The sequence below is a fragment of the Rhinatrema bivittatum genome, chromosome 1 (genome assembly GCF_901001135.1).
Source record: "Rhinatrema bivittatum chromosome 1, aRhiBiv1.1, whole genome shotgun sequence".
Classification (NCBI taxonomy): Eukaryota; Metazoa; Chordata; class Amphibia; order Gymnophiona; family Rhinatrematidae; genus Rhinatrema; species Rhinatrema bivittatum.
In genome coordinates, this window is record NC_042615.1 from 340157346 (window position 1) to 340178196 (window position 20851).

The window sequence follows — 20851 nt, forward strand, 5'->3', positions numbered from 1 at the left end:
AGAGGATCAGTTGGAGGTTATTCGAAGGGCCTGGAGATCTAAGGATCAGCTGGGGAGGTGAGGAACTGGATGGGATCAGCTAGAGAAGTGGTGGTTAAGAAAGAAAGTCCACTGGAGGGGAGAAGGCTAAGAGAGCAGGTCCTATGGAGAGGATGGAGGTTAAGAAAAGAGGATCACTTGAAGTACAGGGCAGGTGAACATGAAGTGATTGAAAGGTAACAGACCCCTGCTAATTTGCTCTGGTCATCTTCTATGGTCTTGTGAATTTTTAGGTGCTAAAATGGGGTCATTTTGGATAAAAGTTTAGAAAACTCTGATCTACATAGTCCTCCCCTTCACCTCTGAGTTTCACAATGCCACTATTGCACTTCCTCCTATCCCTAACATATCTGAAGAAGTCTTGCCTTCCTGTTTTACTGTATTTGCTGTTTTTTCTTCCATTTGAATCTTCATATTCCTGACTAATTTTGTTGCGACCATCGCTGCCCGATGTCTCCACTCCGCCCTCCTCACCTCCTCGGTGACTCCCTCTTGCTCAAGTGGAAGGGTGGCTTCCGCAGCGTCTTTCTGCCGTCTTCCTCCGGCATCCCCGGAGCAGCTCGATGCTGCAATCCGCCATGATTCACAAGAGCCTAAGGGTGCGCGCGAGGCGCAGCCCCGACTGATGTACCAGCAGTGGCGTGAACCTCAGGGGCGTCCCCCTGAGATGATGTCATCAGTACCGGATATATAAGGTGTTGAAATCGCTAACTAATCGAGTTAGCAAGGATTCGTTCTAAGCTACTCTGCCTCTTCGGACTTACCAGGGATACCCGCTCCTTGGGGGCCTCGCTCTCTCTTTGTTTTTCAGGTCACAGTGTGGAACCGGTACTCGCTCATCGAGGGCCTATGTTCCCGGACTGGTTGTTGAATATCTCTTCTGCCTGGAAGTCATCGTTGCTAACTACACCAGTGAGTCACCATCTCTCTCTCAGAGCTTTCCCTGGAACCAGGTACTCGCTCCTCGAGGGCCTAACTCATTCCAACACCTGGACTACTTCTATGAGATTATTGTGTGTTATTATCAAGGTTCGGTACCAGAACTCAGCATACCCTGCCTACTCACTATATTCAGTTTCTCTACAGCTCAGTATCCAGGATTGCTGTTCCAGTATCTGAGGGACTATAGCCCAGTCGGGCACTTCCAGCTTACTACTGCCACCTCTGGTGGTTCTATATACTGTTTAATAAAAGAACTAGTGTGTGTCTGTCTCCAGCCTCTGAGCCTGACCGGTGGTCCCTCTCGGGATCTTCCCCTCAGGGGCTTGGTCATCTGCCACTGGCCCAAGGATCCACCCACAACTACCACAAATAATAACAGATTGCTAACTCCATGGATCTGGCACAACTTAACGCCTTACAGGCCATACCAGGCCTGGCCCAGCACATTATGGAGCAGCAAGACACCTTGGAGAAATTTACTTCAGCGTTTAATCAGCTACACACACAGACGTTTCAAGGCACAACTTCCAACCATGAAGGTCAGTTACAGGAGATAACTTTAAAGACTGCTGTACCACTGATGGCTCTTATCCGCTTCTCCGGAGACATCCAGAAGACCCGGGGATTTTTAAACCAGTGCTGCACGCATTTTGCCTTACAGCCATCTTTATTTCCTACGGGTCTCTCCAAGACTACCTACATCCTTTCCTATCTGGATGGTAGAGCCTTGTCTTGGGCATCCACCTTGTGGGAAAACAAGGACCCCATTTTTCAGGACATAGAAGGATTTATGGACTTATTCAAATCTGTTTTCAATGACCCTGCTCGAACTGCTGTAGCTGGTTCTGCTTTGGTGGAATTGAAGCAAGGCAGCAGATCATTGGCTGAATTTGCCATCAAGTTCAAAACTCTTGCGGCAGAACTTCGCTGGGACCCCAAATGTCTCAAGACACTCTTTTGCAGAAGCCTGAATACCCGTTTAAAGGACGAGCTGGCTGCTCGCGAAACACCTGACTCGCTGGACGAATTAGTAGCCTTGGCCACTCGGATTGATCACCGGCTCTGGGACAAGGTGAAGGAGCTCCGGCCCAAGGTGTTACCTGGGTTGAAACAGGCTAGTGCCATATCTGCACCTCATATGGTTCCAATTATTCCTGCTATTGATAAAGATGAACTGATGCAACTTGGTCGTGGACATTTGACTTCTAAAGAGAGAAGATTTCAGAAGAAGCGCAGCCTTTGCATGTACTGAGGATCTAGAAAGCAGGGCTCGCCCTTCAGGCTGTAGCAGTTTTCAGTGTATATCTTTTAGCAAGTAAAAACAAAAACTCACTGGATGCCCCACTCAGGCTGGAGGACTCCCTGCTGGAACTGTTGCTGACATACTTCTGGGATGTACGGAGCCCTTTCAAGGACAGTAGCCTTAACCTCAGTATAGGTGTATCTTCCATCTGCATTGGCAGCTTGGAAGACAGCCTGGCTGCTGCCTTTAAGCAGATTATCCAGGTAAGTGGTCCATGTGGTTTCTGGCCAGCCTGCCAGCTGAGTGCATCTCTGAAAATCCTAAAGAAACAGTCAGGATCTTCTGTCATCATTTTAAATATCACCAGAGATAGGGGAGCCATCCAGGTTGTGGCAGCTTGCATAGCTTTGGCTATCTGTCAGGCCGATACAGTACAGTGCGCTCCATCGGAGCGCACTGTACTGTATCGGCCTGACAGATAGCCAAAGATGCAAATGCATGTTAATGGCCCTATTAGGTATTCGCGCGTGATTCAGAAAGTAAAATGTGCAGCCAAGCCGCACATTTTACTTTCAGAAATTAGCGCCTACCCAAAGGTAGGCGCTAATTTCTTCCGGCACCAGGAAAGTGCACAGAAAAGCAGTAAAAACTGCTTTTCTGTGCACCCTCCGACTTAATATCATGGCGATATTAAGTCGGAGGTCCCGAAGAGTAAATAAAGTTTAAAAAAAAGAAAAAAAAATTTGAAGTAGGCCGGCGGCTGTCGGGTCGAAAACCGGATGCTCAATTTTGCCGGCGTACGGTTTCCGAGCCCTTGGCTGTCAGCGGGCTCGAGAACCGACGCCGGCAAAATTGAGCGTTGGCTGTCAAACCCGCTGACAGCCGCCGCTCCTGTCAAAAAGGAGGCGCTAGGGACATGCTAGTGTCCCTAGTGCCTCCTTTTGCCCGTTTCTACTGCCGGGCCTAATTTGCATACTGTATCCCGCGCACAGGCGAGTGGCCTGTGCGCAAGCCGGGAGAGTGGGCGTTTGCCTGCTCTCCCATGGACTTTACTGAATCGGCCTGTACGTTAGTGCCAATTGTTGCTGACGGAAATGTTCGTGTAGGGCTTGAACCTCTATCTGTAGTTGCTGCTGCCCTTCTGCAAGAGTCTGTACTGTTTTCTCCATTTTGGTCTTACCTTGCTGTGGTGCCACAGAGGCTTCTCTTCTCAGGGGCCACTACCCTGTTCAAAACATAGAAAGCAAAAAGTCTCTCCCCTTTGCCTCAGGGAAGGAAAAAAAAACATCATGGCCTATCCAGCTCTAATTGTAGTCCCCTACCTGTCCAGGTAGGGCTACCCCCTTTAACCTGTTGTTTTTAAACACTCAACTGCAACTGTTGCCAGTCCCCGCCCCCCCCCCCAAAAAAAATCCCCTTTTTTCCCTTCTACATGGGTCTCTACTTGTGCACATGTTTTACAGCAGACGGATTCCATTGCTGACACCTTATGCAAGGCTGTGGGAGCAGCCCATAGATTGGGACAAGTACTGGAGGACCGAGAAATATGGATTCTGGCTGTTCTTGCCAAAAACATTGTTTACAGAAAAAGCAAACAAAAAGGCCTCCTTACCTCAGCAGTGCTTAGAACAGAAATGCAGCAGTTACACATAAGTAGTTCTAGCATAGACCCTGCTTCCTTTTCCAGTCTGGAGCCTCCCTGTTTCTCTGATGCCTCTTTACTTATCCCCCCTGCTAAGGGAAACACCCTGGAATCAGGATTTTCTTCCAGTGTGTCTCTTAAGTTGGACCAGGGTAAATGCCTGGTCTTGATCTTTTAAGGGGGGTTCTAATATACATTCATTTTGGCGCTTTCTTTGAAGGTTGATGCCGAAATTTTATTGGACAGATGGAAAAGGGATTTAGTCTTTGATTTTCCTGCAGAGATGCGGTCGCTGGTTTTAAACAGATTCCAGCTGTTGTGGGTCAAGTCACCCTCCAGGAAATACTCTATACAATTCTTTAGTGTGCATATATCTTTCTTGTTGAGGTATCTCAAGCTCATTTTTCGGACCCTGATAATTGTCCTAAATGTACAGGCAATGTGGCATTTTGGTCTTGTTCTGTTATCCAGCAATTCTGGGCTAAAATTTAATCTTTTCTTGACTAGGTTAAAGGGCAAATGATACTTTTTTTCTCTGGAGTAAGTGCTTTGACATTCCTGATGCATTGAGATTAGCAGGGAAGCACACATGTCTTTTTGTAAGGAAGGCTTATTTGTTGGGTACAAAAAAATCTGTTTTGTTACATTGGAGGTATCTTGAATGAACCCCCTTCCTACTGAACATGCAGAAGTTTCATTTTTAATCTAATGGAAAAGCTGGAATCAAAATGGTCTTTTAAGGCTCAGAGGACCTTTCTAGCTATTTGGGACAATTATCTACAGGTGTTGTCTATTAGAGTGCATGCAATGCCCTTAATGATCTTTAACATTGATGAAGGGGAGATGTTCTATATAATATTCTTTTAGTAGGGGTGTGGAATCAAGGGTGAGGGGGTGGTTATCAGCATAATTTCTGTTGAGTATTTTGTTACTGGCTAGGGGGAATGAAAATATATTTTCAAAAATGTTCTTGCTCTTATTTCCACGTTTGGTATATAGCTGGGTTTAAAAAATGTTTGCATAAGTTCCTAGAGGAAAAATCCATAAACTGCTATTAATTAATAAGCAATAGTAGTTTGAGATTTATTTCATGTTTGGGTACTTGCCAGGTTATTGTGGCCTGGATTGGCCACTGTTGGAAACAGGATACTGGGCTTGATGGACTCTTGGTCTTACCCAGTATAGCAATTCTTATGTTGTTAATATACACTAAGCTTATGTTTGTAATTACATCTTGTTTCAATAAATAGTTTTATACTAACAAGCAGTGGCATAGCCAGAATTGATTTTTTGGGTGGGCACAAGGTTAACATGGGTGGGCTGTAGGCATGCAGGTCTACTAGTTGTTTTTTTACTGATAAATAATGCCAAATTATGCAGCATAGCATTCACATCTACGCCTAAGTATGAGGTTTACTTAATGATACAAACATAATTCACGGTGATTTGTGGTACTTTAGTCTTCTTATTATTACGATTTTATACACGGCTCCTACCTGTCCATAAATTTTGAGAGAGCGGTTGTGTTGCTTATATTTAAATTGCTAACATCTCAAAATATAGATATATATTTTTACCTTTGTTGTCTGATCTTTGTATTTTTCTAATCAGTTGGTCCTGGTCTCTTTTTCCCATTTTTTCCCTTATAGTTCATTTCCTAATTCCTTTTCAGTGTCTTTCTTCTATTACTGTCTTCTTCCCTTCCACACACACACACACACACACACATACATGCTTTCTCTCACAGACTCCCTCTCACACACTCAAGCTGTCACTCTCATATGCTCTCCCCCCCCCCCCCCAAGCTCACATTCTCTGCAGACACACATACAAGTTCTCACTTTCTCACCCCTCCCCAGGCTTATATTCTTATGCACACACACACGCACATCCAGGCACCCATTCTCACCCACACACATAAACCCAGACTCCCATTCTCACCCACAAACCCATGCTCCCAGTCTCACCCACACATATTCAAGCTCCCATTCTCATCCATACATATACACATTTAAGGTCCTATTCTCACCCACACATACACACATTCAAGCACCCATTCTTATCCACATATTCAAGCTTCCATTCTCACCCACCCACACAAACCCAGGCTCTCATTCTCACCCATATATACACATATTCAAGCTCCCATTCTCACCCACCCACAAACCCAGGCTCCCATTCTCACCCACACATACACACATTCGAGCTCCCATTCACCCACATATTCAAGCTTCCATTCTCACCCACATACACACCCAGGCTCCAGTTTTCACCCACACACACTCCCATTCTCATCCACACATACACATTCAAGCACGTGCACAGCTTCCGCTTTCTCCCCCAGAGCAGGAGGATCAGCTGCCTCTCCTGCTGCCACCGGATTCCTGCTATCTTCGGGCGTCGGGCCGTACTGCCCGCCGAACTTCCTGTCGGGGGGGGGAGCGGAAGCGCAGCGCACAACGTCCGCTTCCTCCCCCCCCCAAGCAGGAAGATCGGCCCGACGCCCGAAGATAGCAGGAGGGCGGTGGCAGCAGGAGAGGCAGCTGATCTTCCTGCTTTGGGGGAGAAAGCGGAAGCTGTGCGCGGCGCTTCCGCTTCCCCACCCTCAAACAGGAAGTTCGGCGGGCCGTTTGGTCCGAAGGCAGCAGGAGAGGCAGCTGATCTTCCTGCATTGGGGGGAGGAAGCGGAAGCTGCGCGCGGCGCTTCCGCTCCCCCCCCCCTCCCTTCCACAGGAAGACCGGTTGGCCATACGGCCGCAGCAGCGCTTCCCCATGTGTGCCGTGATGGCGCGCGAGGCGTGGGTTCTCTTGTTCGCTGTCGCGGGGATGGGATCCCGCGACAGCCTTGCAGTTCCGGTGCCAGTTGGGTGGGCCTGGGTCTAAGTTGGGTGGGCACCTGCCCACCCAGGCCCACCCGTGGCTACGCCACTGCTAACAAGTGAGCTATAAGCAATTTTCTGAAGCAAAGATGGTTCAGATTTATGTTCCTCAGGAAGTGAGTTCTAAAGCAAGGGACCAGCCACACAGAATGATCACTCATGCTGAATCAGTTTCAGGGAAGGCACATCAAGCATATTTCTAAATGATGAGCGTGAAGTTCAGGTAGGACAATATATCTTTAATACAGAGTTAAGGCAGTGAGGGGTGGGGCCATTGTTAGCTTTGTATAATCAGCATAATGATCTTCAACTGGATTTTCCAGGTCACTGGTAACCAATGGAATCTGTTTAGGATGGGGGCAATGTGCTCGCTCGTGTATAGGGGCACTGTGGGTAGCTGAGGAAATTTCAGGCTGGAGACACTTCACATGACTCAAGCCTCTTTCATAAATGATTCCACTTTATTATAGCATTAATCAGTATACATAACATGCACTGCTTACCTCCAGCAATATACTCACTGCCTTGTTTTAGGTCAGGAAAACTGAAAGGAACTCAGAGAAAGTAAATTCTCTCTCAGAAAGACTAGATCAAGCATGCGACCATGCTTGTGTGCCAGGGAGTTAATATTTATTTATTTTATATTATATTTATATTTTATTAATAGTCTGAATCCAACCCAAAGATGCCAATGCACTCAAAAAATCTTCACACCATATAGGAAGAGGGGGAGATACCTACTTGTAGGCTGAAGTTGCCAAGAACTAAACAGTTCTTGTCAATATGGCAGAAAGCAATAAGTCCGTTAGTAAGGAATGATAGGTGTTCAAAAATCCAGGATGGCTGTAAATGAAACTTATATCCCAGCCGGATGGGGAGGATGGAAGGAGTAGCTCAATATGGGGGACTTCTTCGCCGGGAGATTGAGATAAATTCAGAGCTTCTTTAGCAATAAGTAAAAGTCCACCACCATGCTTGTCAGTACAAGAATAATACAACATAGTATTACCGGACAAACCATAGCTGATTCAGCAAAACAATATCTGAGGGACAGAACCAAGTTTCTGTGATACTCAAAAGGTCTGGATAATGATCTCTAATCATTTTTGACTCTGGATGAGAAAAGAGAGGATGGTTAGATTTTGAACTCTGAGAACTGAAGAAAAATTTAAGAATAGACTGGGATGAAAGGAAGTGTTAAGTGAGCACATGAAAACCCTTCTTTGGACCTGATCTGCTGTTGCTGTACAGGAGTGAAAAAATTGTGTTCCTACTGCTCCAGAAGCTGGTACAGGATAGCATGTGGGAGCTCCCTCAAAACTATCTCCAGGCAACTTTCTGCTGCCCTGCTACAACTGACAAGTCCAATGCAAGACCAGTCCCACTCACTCACATAACATTTGGATGGCAGCCTTGTTAAAGGGCTCACACTGACACCGGAGCAGTGCATACCTCTATCATGTGCACAAAGGAGCACACAAAGGAGCTGCTCCTTTGTCGCGCTCCATCATGCACACAACAGAGGTGTCCGCCACTCTGATACATGGGCCCTTTAACAAGACCACCCCTGATCACCTGAGGGGGCAGAGTTGCTCTAGTTCAGACTCAGTAGTGGTAACGGGACAGCAGAAAGTTGCCAGGGGATAGTCTTGAGGGAGCTTGCACGTGGAAGAAAGAGCAATAGAACCCCTCAAAAGCTGGTCAAAGAGGCAATTTGGGAGCAGGCTAGGCATGGGAAGAGGCTTCTAGAAGAGCCAGCATCAATGTGGGCCCTTACCTTTTCCAAATATTGTCATCCATCTTCCTCTTTCTGCACTCTCTTGTATTTTATGAACACTAACTTTTTTTCCCCTTATCTTTTCAGCTACTTCTTTAGAAAAACATAGCAGCCTCTTTTTTTCTCTTTCCTTTTACATTCCTATCAAAAATATTAGTTGCCCTTATAATATCCTCTTCTAGTTTTTTCCACTGCTCTTCTGCTTCCCTTAGATCAGAGTTTTCCAAGCAGTATGCTACGGCACACTGATGGGCCTTCAGACCTGATCAGGTGTGCCATTGAAAATTCAGCAGTTACTGTAACTGGGTTTAAAGAAGGGTTGGATAAATTCCTAGAGGATAAATCCAAAAACTATTATGGTAATTAATAAGCAATAGTAACACATGATCTATCAAATGTTTGGGTACTTGCCAGGTACTTGTGACTTGGATTGGCCACTGTTGGGAACAGGATGCTGGGCTTGATGGACCCTTGGTCTGACCCAGTATGGCATGTTATGTTCTTATGTTCATCACTGCATGATGCTCAGATACAGGCCAGTACCTGGGCTCTTCTCTCAGCCTTTCAACAAGAGACACCGGTGTGGCTCTTAGACAGATAGGAACTCCTTTCTGAGAACATGTGTAATCATGAATGCCTCTTCTTCCCAGTTACAGCATGAGCCTTGGAATGTGGTAATTAATGGGCAGCACGCAGGACATGGCCAACTGCTACCCACTTTGTGCAGCATGCACAATGCACACAGCAGTTCCTCATATTCCCTGTCTATGAGTCCTTCAAGCCTTTATCTTATTCCCAGGCTGAATAAGATGGAGAGAGTGTATGCACTGAGCACTGGATGTGACTCACTTTGAGTGCTGGGAGCAGCAGCAGCAGCAGTGAATGAGCTCTGGCAGCCAGTTAACTAACTGAACCAGTTGCCCACACCACACCATATCTTCCCTTCTCCTGAGGGAGCTGGTACATCATGATGGGCTCATGTGTGTCTTTTTCCCCCTCTCTCTTTGTTTTTAATTTGGAAGAAAGACTGCTGGGGCTTCCAGTGCTTTCCTAGCTATTCATTTGGCCATATGTATCCTTTTCATGTCTGCAATGTGTATTATGCCGCTGACCACGGGGTGCTGCACTGAAATGGTGTCCTGTACCTTATGGTCCCAGGCCCAGCTCAGTGTCCTCTCAGCTGCATCCTGCTGCTCTGAGTAAGGGACCATAGCAACTAACCAACCCTACAGTGCCAGCACCTAGGATTTCCTGTGCCACGCGGACTGATGACATCATTACTACGCTAACATAAAAGGAAGCTAACTCCTCTGGGCTAGTGCCTGAGCAACAGGCCTTGATTCTTCATTTCTCTGTGTCTGGCTGTTCCTATTGCTTCTGTCTGCTGCCTGCCCTGATCCTTATCTCCTGCTTCCGAATGGAATCTACCTGCCTTGATCTTGCCTGCCCAATCACATCTCTGCCCCATGGTTCTGTACCAGGCCCTGGCCCTTTCAGTCAGTGATCCCAAGGTCCACTCTTTCAAGCTCGTGACACACTGCCTGCTCCATTGAAGATGGTGTGCTTTACAACATTTGTTGTAAGTGAATTAAGTGACAGCTTGGAAATTTTGGGAAATACTGCCCTATATTTTCCCATCCATCTAACGACTCCTCCCCTCCCTCACTTTCCTTCTGCATTCCTGAAACTGTCACAAACCATCCTATCCAGATCTGCCATCTCCCTTCCTCTCAGCACCCTTAAAGTTGCTTTGGGGGGTGCTGCTGAGAGGGAGACCATGAGTCAGAGCAGGAGGATTTGTGATAGCTTTACATGTGCAGAAAAAAAAAAGGAGGAATAGAAACCTCTAAGGGGTAAATATTCAGAAAGCCACTCAGTATCAGTCTAGCCCACTAAATTATAGCTGGCTAAGTTGACTCATGCTAATTTTCAGCCATAAACTAGCTGACTAGGTAACTTGTGGCTGAAATCCATCCTGAGGTTAGCTGGCTAAATATAACCAGCTAACTTTGACTGATTAGTGGCTCTTTGAAAATTTACCCCAGAGTTGATACGCCTTTGTGTGACCTTTCTCTCTGCCTTTGCTTGTGTATTAAACCAGCGGTTCTCAACCTTTTTGTCTATTGTGACACACCTGCCAGACAATGCTCAAGTGTGTGACACTGCACACTATATGCCACAGCTGAACTAAAACAAAAATCCAATTATTATCTTACTGTCAACAATGGCACAATAGAAAGATAGAATATTCTTCATTTATTTTTTAGAGGCTGTTATTGAAATTAAAGTTATTGCATTTTATTTTTTTACAAGTTTTAATCTTTGCTTACTTCATCAGGGAGAAACGTGGGACTGATGTGCTGCACACAATTTCTCAATACAGGGTTGAAGGGTAGACAAACTCTGGTGCATCTCACTGTCAACATCCAAATATTTTAACCTATTCTGGAGTTATACAGAGCGGAATCAGAATGTTTCCCCTTTCAACTCTAACAAAGGTAGAAAAATCAAGATTCCAAAATCAAAGTTATCTTGAACATGAAGGAATCTTTAATTAAAGGTATTTGTAATTAAATGTATTTGTCATTGCATTTTATGATTCCTTCAAGTCCCCTTTCAACTCACCATAGAAAAAAAAAAAAAAGTATATTCAGATTCTGGTATTACCGTCAAAAAAGCAATTCCAAATCTTTCAACTGCCAGGCATTTTGCAGGTAATTTTTTTAAAGTATTTTCACTCATAAAAGTAGCATTTTTCATAGCAATTTTCAAAAGTCCATTTGCATGCATAAAGTGTATTTATGCACATACAATCCTTTGACAATTCAGTCCTATGAAGTGCATTTTCAAAGGAGTTATGCCATACAAGTAGCAATTTTTAAAAGCCCATTTGTGCATGTAAATCCTTTTGAAATTATATCCTTTGTGAAATAACACAAAACCCTGCAAAAAAGGCACTCAGAAGCTATATGCAAAGATATACAAAATGTACATTTCCCAAAGTTGATTTATTCCGATCACTAAAAATGGAAAATAAAATCTATTTCTACCTTTGTTAAATGGTTGTTTTATTTTTCCAATTGGGGTGGTCCGGGTCTTTTGTTTCCTTTTATTGGTCTTCCCCTAAGTCTTTCATAGAGTGAATGTTGTGGTTTCTGGCTGCGGGCGGCTGCGGCTGACCACCCCTTACCTCGGGTCATGGTGTCGGGGCTGCTGCCGCTGCCATGGCAGCAGCAGGGAAGCACTCTGGTGCTGGCCTCCTGTTCTCCCCACTCCCTGGGATGGGTCCCCGTGGGATTTGCTGGCAGGGGAGATGCCCCCCCGGGCTTCCTCTCGAGGCATTGGGCCGCTCCGTAGGCTCTTCCAGGAATGGCCTTGGCTGCCCTGCTCTTAGGTGCGAGGCCGCGCCTCTTGAAGATATTTAAAGGGGATTCGTCCTCTAAATTGTCTTCACCTGCTCCAGACGGGCCAGGCACAGGGAAGTATTTAAGGAGACTTCTTCCATTCATTCTTTGATTTGGCAGCAAGTCTGCTCGCTTCTGTGAGTCTTCTGGTGCCTTGTATTTCCTGGTTCCTGCCTCTCTTTCTGGACGTTTCTCTGGTGTGTGACTTCGGATTGGCAAGCGACGATTCTTCGGTGTGTGACTTCGGATTGGCAAGCAACGATTCTTCGGTGTGTGACTTCGGCCTGGCAAGCGGCGATTCTCTGGTACTCGACCTCGGAATAACTTCGACGGACCTTCCACCTTCAAGGGCCCACCTAAGTCCCAGCGGTCCGGGTCCCTACAGGCTCCTCCCAGGGGGGCCGCGGGCTTCCAGTGGCGAAGATCCACCTGGCCCTTGCACCGACTCCACATCTCTTCGACCTCCCAAAGGTCCACCTAAGACCCAGTGGTCCGGGCCCCTACGGGCTCGTCCCGGGGGGGCCGCGGGCTTCCAGTGGCGAAGATCCGGCCAGTTCCTGTTTCAATTCAGCCTCGCCACCCGATAGGAGAACCCGAGGAGCAGTCCAAGAGTTCACATCTCTCCAATTCATAACAGTGAAGGAATAATGTAGTGGTTAGAGCATAGTAACATAATAATGATGCCAGAAAAAGACCAAATGGTCCATCCAGTCTGCCTAGCATGTTTTATATGATAATAACTGCTGCTCCATGCAGGTTACCTCCATGTTTCTGTTAAGGGTAGTACAGGCCACTCTGTGCTGGTTACCTCCAAACATTATGATAAGGGTAGTAATCCTACTAGCAACATTTTTATGGGGTGAGCAGCCTTGATAATTCAGACTTTGGACTTTCTCGTAGAAGCAGTCCACTTTTTCCCTAATATCTGCAGGTCAGTGCCCCAGACCTTAAAAGTAAAGGCCCAGGGTTGGCTGTCGTCTGAATCCAACTCCTTTTTTACCTCCACCGTTGAAGCGGAGAGCGATGTGGCAATTCCGTCAAAATCATAAAAGCTAATTTGTTAAGGGTAGTAATTGCCACTCCATGAAGGTTACCCCCATGCACTCTTTTCTTCATTTCCATCCTCTAGCCTTTAGGGATCCACAGTGTTTATCCCATGCCCCTTTGAACTCTTTCACTGTTTTTGTCTTCACCACCTCCTCCAGAAGGGCATTCCAGGCATCCACCACCCTCTCTATGAAGAAATATTTCCTGTTGGTTCTGAGTCGTTCCCACTGGAGTTTCATTTCATGACCCCCTAGTGCTGTCTGCTTTCCAACAGAAAAGGTTTGAAGTTCATGCATCATTAAAACCTTTCAGGTATCTGAAGGTCTGTATCATATCCTCCCCTGCACCTCCTCTCCTCCAGGGTATAGATATGTAACCCATTTTCAGGAAATGAGCCATAAAATAATTTATTAAACTGGGCTAGCTCCTCTGCCAATTAATTCCCCAACTCTTCTGTCTCCAAGAAGTGGATTTCATTTCTGTGGGGGAAGGCTAAACTTCTGGTCCCAGGCACTGGAAACATTCTGTGTGTGTGTGTGTGTGTGTATCTTTGAGACAGGTACCTTACCAAAACAGGCTGGACTCACTGGATGGGTGTTCAAATTAATGGTTTTCATGCTTGATTTGAAAAGAATCAATAGGTGCAAATAATAAAGTGTCCAAGTACATCCAGATTCTTTATCTTTAAGGTAGCATAGGTTTAAGTTGTATCTCCCTCTGTGAAAGCATCCCTTTGTACTAAAACTTGGAACTTATATTTCATTCATGGTGTGGAATGATTTTGTGTCCCAAGGGGCTGGGGTGTCCTAACCAGGGTGGATATCCCCCTTCCCCACATTACCTGATATCCAGAGGGCACTCTCAGACTCCAACCTGCCTGTGTCCTGAGTCCCGGGGTTGAAACTCCAATGGGGGTCTCCAAAGGTTCTACTCCTCTAGTATTCTTTTCAAAAGATAGACATAGGACACTTCTGTAGGAAAGGCCTATACTGGAACAGTTACAGCCCAGCTGTGGGTAAGGAAGGGGGCAGCAAAATACGTCCTTCCCAATCAGAGGAGAAAACTCAAGCTTTCCAAAAACAGCACTGGGTCTTAACTGCAGATCTCTGAAACCTAATGAGGCAAAGGGGTATACAGATCCCTCCTGCTCCTTTTGGAGAGGAGATTTCAGCCTCTCAGCAGATGCAGGGCAAAAACAGCAAAAATCTTAATCTGAGCAAAAAGGCAAAAAAAACCCCCCCTCCTAACTCTCTATTTCTCTCTTCCTCCAGTCTATAACCAAGACCTGGCAGGGCAGTGTCTCTCCCTTCCTTATCTAGGCAGGGGCCTAAACTTGGAGAGCACGCTGAAAACACTCCTTTCCCTCCTGAAAGCCAAACTACACTGCCTCCTAGTCACATTGGCCAGCCCCTTCCCTTATGCCTAAAGGACTTCAAGTTCCTGCACCCTCTGGGGCGGTGCAGGATTGAATGGCAGATGTCTAAGAGTTGGGAGCTAGGGCCAGCTAGTGGAGATCAAGGTATCTCTACACAAATTTAGATCTTTCAGCCTCTCCTCATAAATCTTCTGATACAGATTCCACACCATTTTAGTTGCCCTTTGCTGGACCACCTCTACCTTTTTTGAGATATGGTCTCTAGTACTCCAGGTGAGGCCTCACCAAGGATCTGTAACAAGGGCACTATCACCTCCTTTTTCTTACTAGTTATTCCTCTCTTCATGCAGCCCAGCATTCTTCAGGCTTTAGCTATCACCTTGTTACATTGCTTCGCCACCTTCAGATTGCCAGACACTATTACCCCAAGGTCCCTCTCCCAGTCTGTGCACATTAGACTTTCACCCCGTATTACATACAGCTCTTTTGGATTACTGCACCCCCAGGTACATAACTCTGCTCTTCTTGGCACTGAACCCCAGCTGCCAAGTCTTCAAGCTTTTTAAAATAATTTTTCATTATCTCTACTCTGTTACAGATCTTAGTATCATCCATAAATAGACAAACTTTACCTTCTATCCCTTCTGCACTGGTCGCTCACAAATATATTGATCAGAACCCGTCCCAAAACCTATCTCTGTGGCACTCCACTTAACACCATTCTCTCTTCGGTGTAGGCTCCGTTTACCAGTTCACGCTGTCTATCAACCAGTTTGTAATCTACCCCTCTACCTTGGCACCGAGTATGCGGGACCATATCAAATGCTTTTCTGACATCCAAGTAAATCACATCGAGTGCTCTTCCTTGAACCAATTCTCTAGTCACTCAATCAAAAAAAAATCAATCAGATTTGTCTGACAGGACCTTCCCCTGGTAAATCCATGCTGTCTTGGATCCAACAACCCACCAGACTGTAGATAATTCACTATCCTTTCATCTACAGAGACTATTAATTTTTCTACCACTGAGGCGAGGCTAACCAGCCTGCAGTTCCCAGCCTCCTCTCTGCTACCATTCTTGTGTAGAGGGATCACCACCACTCTTCTACAGTCATGCCGCACCACTCCCGAATCCAGGGATCTATTGAACAGGTCTTTCAGCTCCCTTAGTATCCTGGGATGTACCTCATCTGGCCCTCATGGCATTGTCCACTTTCAGTTTTCCTAGCTGAATTTAATCTACCCCACTCTCATCTACAGTCTTGTCAACCAGCAGTGATCCTTTTCCAGGGTATTCTTTAATGAACACAGAACTGAAGTATTTGTTTAATATTTCTGCTATTTCTTCATCTCTTGCCATACATTGCTCCTTGTCACTTTTCAATTTCACTATACCACTTCTGGCCTCCCTTCTTTTTCTGATATATCTGAAAAATGTTTTATCACCTCGCTTTACCTCTTTGGCAATCCCAATTTCTTTCTTCATCTCCCTCAGTTTCACCAGATATTCTTCCCTGTGTTCCTCTTTTTGGGATCCTTTATACAGTGTTCATTTTGCTTGTATTTTTTCAGCCACCTCCTTTGAGAACCAGATTGGTTCCTTTTTCCTCTTACTTTTGTTTAACTAACATACAGATGTGTTGCCTTTGTAATAGCTCGTTTTAATTTGGCCCATTGTTGTTTTACCTCACCCATTTTCTCCCAGTCTTCTAGACTTCCTCCAGGAACATCCTCTTTGAAATTCAAAACTTGAGTCTTCGTGTGACTTCTCTGTATCTTTTTTTTTTTGCGATATCAAACCATACCATCTAATGATTACTGATGCTCTGGTGGGCACCTACCAGGACATTAGAGACATTCTCCCCATTAGTGAGCATTAGATCGAGTATCACACCCTCCCTCGTGGGTTCCATTACCATTGTATGAGCAGAGCACCTTGGAGGACATCCACTATCTCTCTACTTCTCCGGGTCTCTTATTTCCTTTTGTTGGTCTTCTCTTAAGTATTGTGATAGAGTGAAGGAGTAATGTAGTGGTTAGAGGAGTGAGCTATAAGCCAGGGTTCATATCCCACTAGTACTCTTTGTGACCTTGGGTAAACTTACTTCACCCTCCACTGCCTCAGGTACCAACTTGGGTCCTGATTTACAAAGCATGGGAAAAGTCCTTTAGTAAATAGGCCCCTTAAATTGTAAGCCTTCTGAGGTAGGGAAATACCTGGTTATAACGTGCCTCAAGTTTACATTTGGAAAATCAAGCAATTTAAGCTAAATCCATTCTTCTCCATTCCTTTCCTGCACCTGCTTCTGACATTGAACTTTCAACTTTTTCCTCAGTTTCTCTCTCCTTTGTTTCTCTCTCCACTCATGACTGGATTTTACCTCTTCTCTTCCCCATCTCTCGTGCCCTCTCCAGTCTTCAAGCTCCCTCTTTTTTTTACATGTTAACTACCTACCAAGTTAAATTTATTTATTTAAAATGCATTTATTTATTTTATTTTTGGTTTTTATATACCGATATTCAGACTTAAGAGAGTAATGACAAATCCACATAAATGCTAGGGGTTAACATGGTGGAAGGTAATTTTATACAAGAAAGCTAAATACAAGAAAACTACCAAATTAAAAGGCAATGTTATATTAACTAGAGGAATAATTCTCATGGACCTCTATTTGATGAAATTGAATTAATGGACTAATATCTCTAGGGATATCTCTAGGGGCATTGATTATTGCACATTAAGCAAGCATAAGAGAAGGACAAAATTTAACAGAATTTGAAAACTTGTTATCTGCGTATTGAGGTGAGTGGTACCTCAATATGATTGGTACAATTAAACTAATATGAATAATAGCTTGCAGAAATACATCTCTGTAAAAGGGGAGATATTCTAGGGAGGAACCTATTAGAAGTGAAGGGGCATGGCATGTCATGCACTGGAAGGGAAGAATCGAGAGGAAGGAGGGGGCATATCTGCGAGGAGGGTACAGATATGAGAGATTCATGAAGGTGGGGTTGTGAGATCAAAGGAGGATAGCAGTGCTGATATTTGATTGCGACTACCTTATGTAAAAGCTTGTTAGTCACATTTGATTTTTTTAGTCACATTCTACAATGATTGAAGCGAGGTACAACAAAACATCCATAAGAATCATAGTTTTATTTGCCATTCCCGTCCTAATGATTCCTAACATTCTGTCTGGGTTTTTTGACCACTACAGCACATTGTTCCGACGATTTCAATGTGATATCAACTATGACACCACCCAGGAAAAAGATCTGGGCAACTCCTAAAATGGAACCTAATATCATTCAACTACAGCAAGGGTTATTTTTCCCTATATGCATCACTTTGCACTTGTCCACATTATATTTCATCTGCCATATGGACACTCAGTCTTCCAGTTCGTCAGGGTCCTCCTGCAATTTATCACAATCCTCTTATGATTTAAATACTCTGAATAATTTAGTGTCATCTGGAAATCTGATTATGTCACTCATCATACCTCTTTGCAGATCATTTATAAATGTATTAAAAAGCATGGGTCCAAGTACAGATATGTGATGCACTCCACTGCTACCAGTTGCCTGAAGAGCATCCTGTGGTAGGGAGTCCAAGATCTCCCAGCTTCTAACTGTATCTGCAGTAGGGATTCTCCAAATGGCATCTGGCAGATTAAAATCTCACACCAGCAACACCATCCCCTTTATTGCAATCTTAATATATATATCACTAACTAAATCTCTATCCTGTTCTTCTACCTACATTGGAGATCTATATATCACACCCATATAAATAGAAGTGCCATTTCCCCTAACCCACAGTGTCTCCTTGCCCTTCCTCATACCCCTTGCCCTTATTATTTATGTAATGCATTCCAGATGAATAGATTTATTTTTTTGTTAACATATAATGCTATTTCTCTCTGTCTACTCTATCCTTTCTTAATGGATTATAGCCTGGTATGGTGTTCCAGTCATGAGACTCATTGCAGCCTGGATCTGTGGTAGCAGCAACATCCAAATCTCCCTAGAAGTACGAGATCTAGGGATTCTTATAGATTGCGAATTCTCCATGAAATCCTGCGTTAAAAAAATCATAAGCGATGGTTACTTCAAATTAAACATACTCAAATTAAACATACTCAAAAGATTAAAACCCTTCCTATTCCCTAAAGACTTTAGAACTGTCTTACAGGCACTTGTCTTATCAAGATTAGACTACTGTAACTCACTATTCTTAGGCCTTGCCGCAAATATAACAAGACCATTGCAACTTCTGCAGAACTCTGCAGCTAGACTCTTGACAAGTACTAGAAGATCTGAACATATCACCCCAATATTAAAAGAACTTCATTGACTGCTGGTCAAATACAGTGCCCAGCATAAAATCTTATCACTAATACACAAAACCCTCTACAATGAAAAAATTGAATGGCTAACCTCTTCACTTCCCTTTCACACCCCCTCAAGATCCACCAGATCAACCGGAACAGGGATGCTACCAATTCCTTCCCCCAAAATTGCCCACCTAAATAATGTAAGAGAAAGATCTATCTCTATTGCTGGACCCCTTCTATGGAACTCTATCCCGCAGGAATTACGACTAGAAGCTGACATCAAATTATTTAAAAAGGGAATTAAAACTTGGCTTTTTAAACAAGCCTACCAAGAGCTGTTAGCATAATTATCTTACACTTCTGATTTAATACCAAGGTAATGTATATTTTTATTTTTATTATACTATCTCTACCCTAACTATACTACCTCTCTAAGTGTTTAAACTTTGATTATTTAGCATACTATTTAGTTTGCTATGTTAATTTTATTATGAAATAATGTATTTACTTCTTTCTTCTTTGGAAATGCAAATAATTTTAAATGATTAATTGCTAACTGCTGTAAACCGATTTGATATGCTTGCATGAAAAGCTGATATATAAAAGTTATTAAATAAAATAAATAAATAATACTCGCATTTACTTATTTTCCTTCTACAGATATAATTCTCTAATAGTTATTTTATTTTCCCTCTGAAATTCTCCCAGGTATACATATGAATATGCAAGAAGACACAGAAAGCAAAACTTGGACATGGTGCTGAGGGCAGTCTCAGATTTTAAGACTACAGTGAAAAGATGTTGTAAAGAAAGTGACTATCAAATATGCCTCTCAACTTCATTGCCCCAGCTTAGTTTTCCAGTTCCTTAGAGACCGTCATAGGAAATAAATGCACCGTTTATATAGCTTATAATAGCACAAAAGTATGGCTAGTCATTCTGCTGTATTAGAACGTCAAGATCGCCCGAGGTTTCACAATCTTGTATTCACTACAAGGAATATCAGTTAGTAAGAACCCTTTATTGGAACCAGTCAGCAAAAATGTAAATGTATCTGTGAATGTCATCTATAGTTATCGTTAAAAAGTCTTATGTTTTCCACAGTACATCTTTTTACAGAGTATCAAATTCTATTACAGCAGTCTGTGCAAGCAGGTGTGGGCAATAATGAAACAATACAGAAAACAGTGATGGATTTCATTCTCCATGCTCTGCTGCCCCACTTCAGACCTTGAAGCTGATGCCTTAACTGCCATTCCCTCTTTCCACAGCCCTCTGATATTCTCACCCATCCCTCCATGTGGACCTCAGATGTCCATCCTTCCCTACTCACCCGCAGACCTCTGATGCCTATCTCCACCCTCTACTCAGGCACACTCTGATGTCCATCTGCAGGGCCCCACTGGAATCCCTACTAAGGAGTGTAGCCTAGTGGCTAGGTCAGGCAGTGTAGAGTAAAGGAATGTACCACCTCTGCCACAGCATCCCCATTGGAGGCTGCTGTAAAGGTTTATTCCTGCTTTCATATAAATATGTGACCTCTAGGGATCAATATTCACTATTCAGTGGCATTTAGCCAGATAACTCTCAAATTATCCAGCTAAATGTGGAGTACTCAATATTTCCTCCACTTATCCAGCTGTAGTTTTGAAGGATAATGAGTTATCCTTCTAAAATTGAACCAGATAATGTAGAGGCATTCTGGAGGCATTTCTAGAAGGTATTACATTATCCAGCTAACAGCTGATTTTTAACATCCTGTATTGTTAAAGATTGTATAGAAATGGTTTAAATAAATAAATAAATGAGAATAACTGAGTAACTGGGAGATACATTAGAATATTACTGCTTGATGTATGTTAAACAGAGTATATTGCGTGATATATGCTGTATATTACAAATTAGAGCACTATTGGAGTGATATAGTGTAATACATATGATATTTTGCATGGCCCTGCACAGGTTTCCTCCCCTATTACAATGACCTGCATTATATGCGGTTTGTATGCATGAATAATGCAAATGCATGAAAAGGAGGTTATTGGTAGACAATTTTATGTAAATATTTTATCATGGCTGACCGAGAAAGTGGCCAGCCACGATAAAATAACATCTCCTGGGGAATTAATAAATGCAAAGCAGAAGCCCCGGGACCCTAACACG

The 20851-nt window shown here is 43.9% G+C and overlaps 1 protein-coding gene across 1 annotated transcript in view; it reads left to right on the forward strand.

Annotated features, from left to right (window-relative positions):
• The window catches only part of LOC115095751 (vitamin D-binding protein-like), a 174646-nt gene extending 154071 nt beyond the window's left edge, over positions 1-20575 (forward strand). Inside the window, exon 11 of the mRNA XM_029609871.1 lies at positions 19397-20575. Within this exon, the coding sequence (XP_029465731.1) occupies positions 19397-19559 (163 nt within the window). The 3' untranslated portion in view covers positions 19560-20575. The remainder of the gene's footprint in view (positions 1-19396) is intronic.
• Positions 20576-20851: the final 276 nt, after the last annotated feature.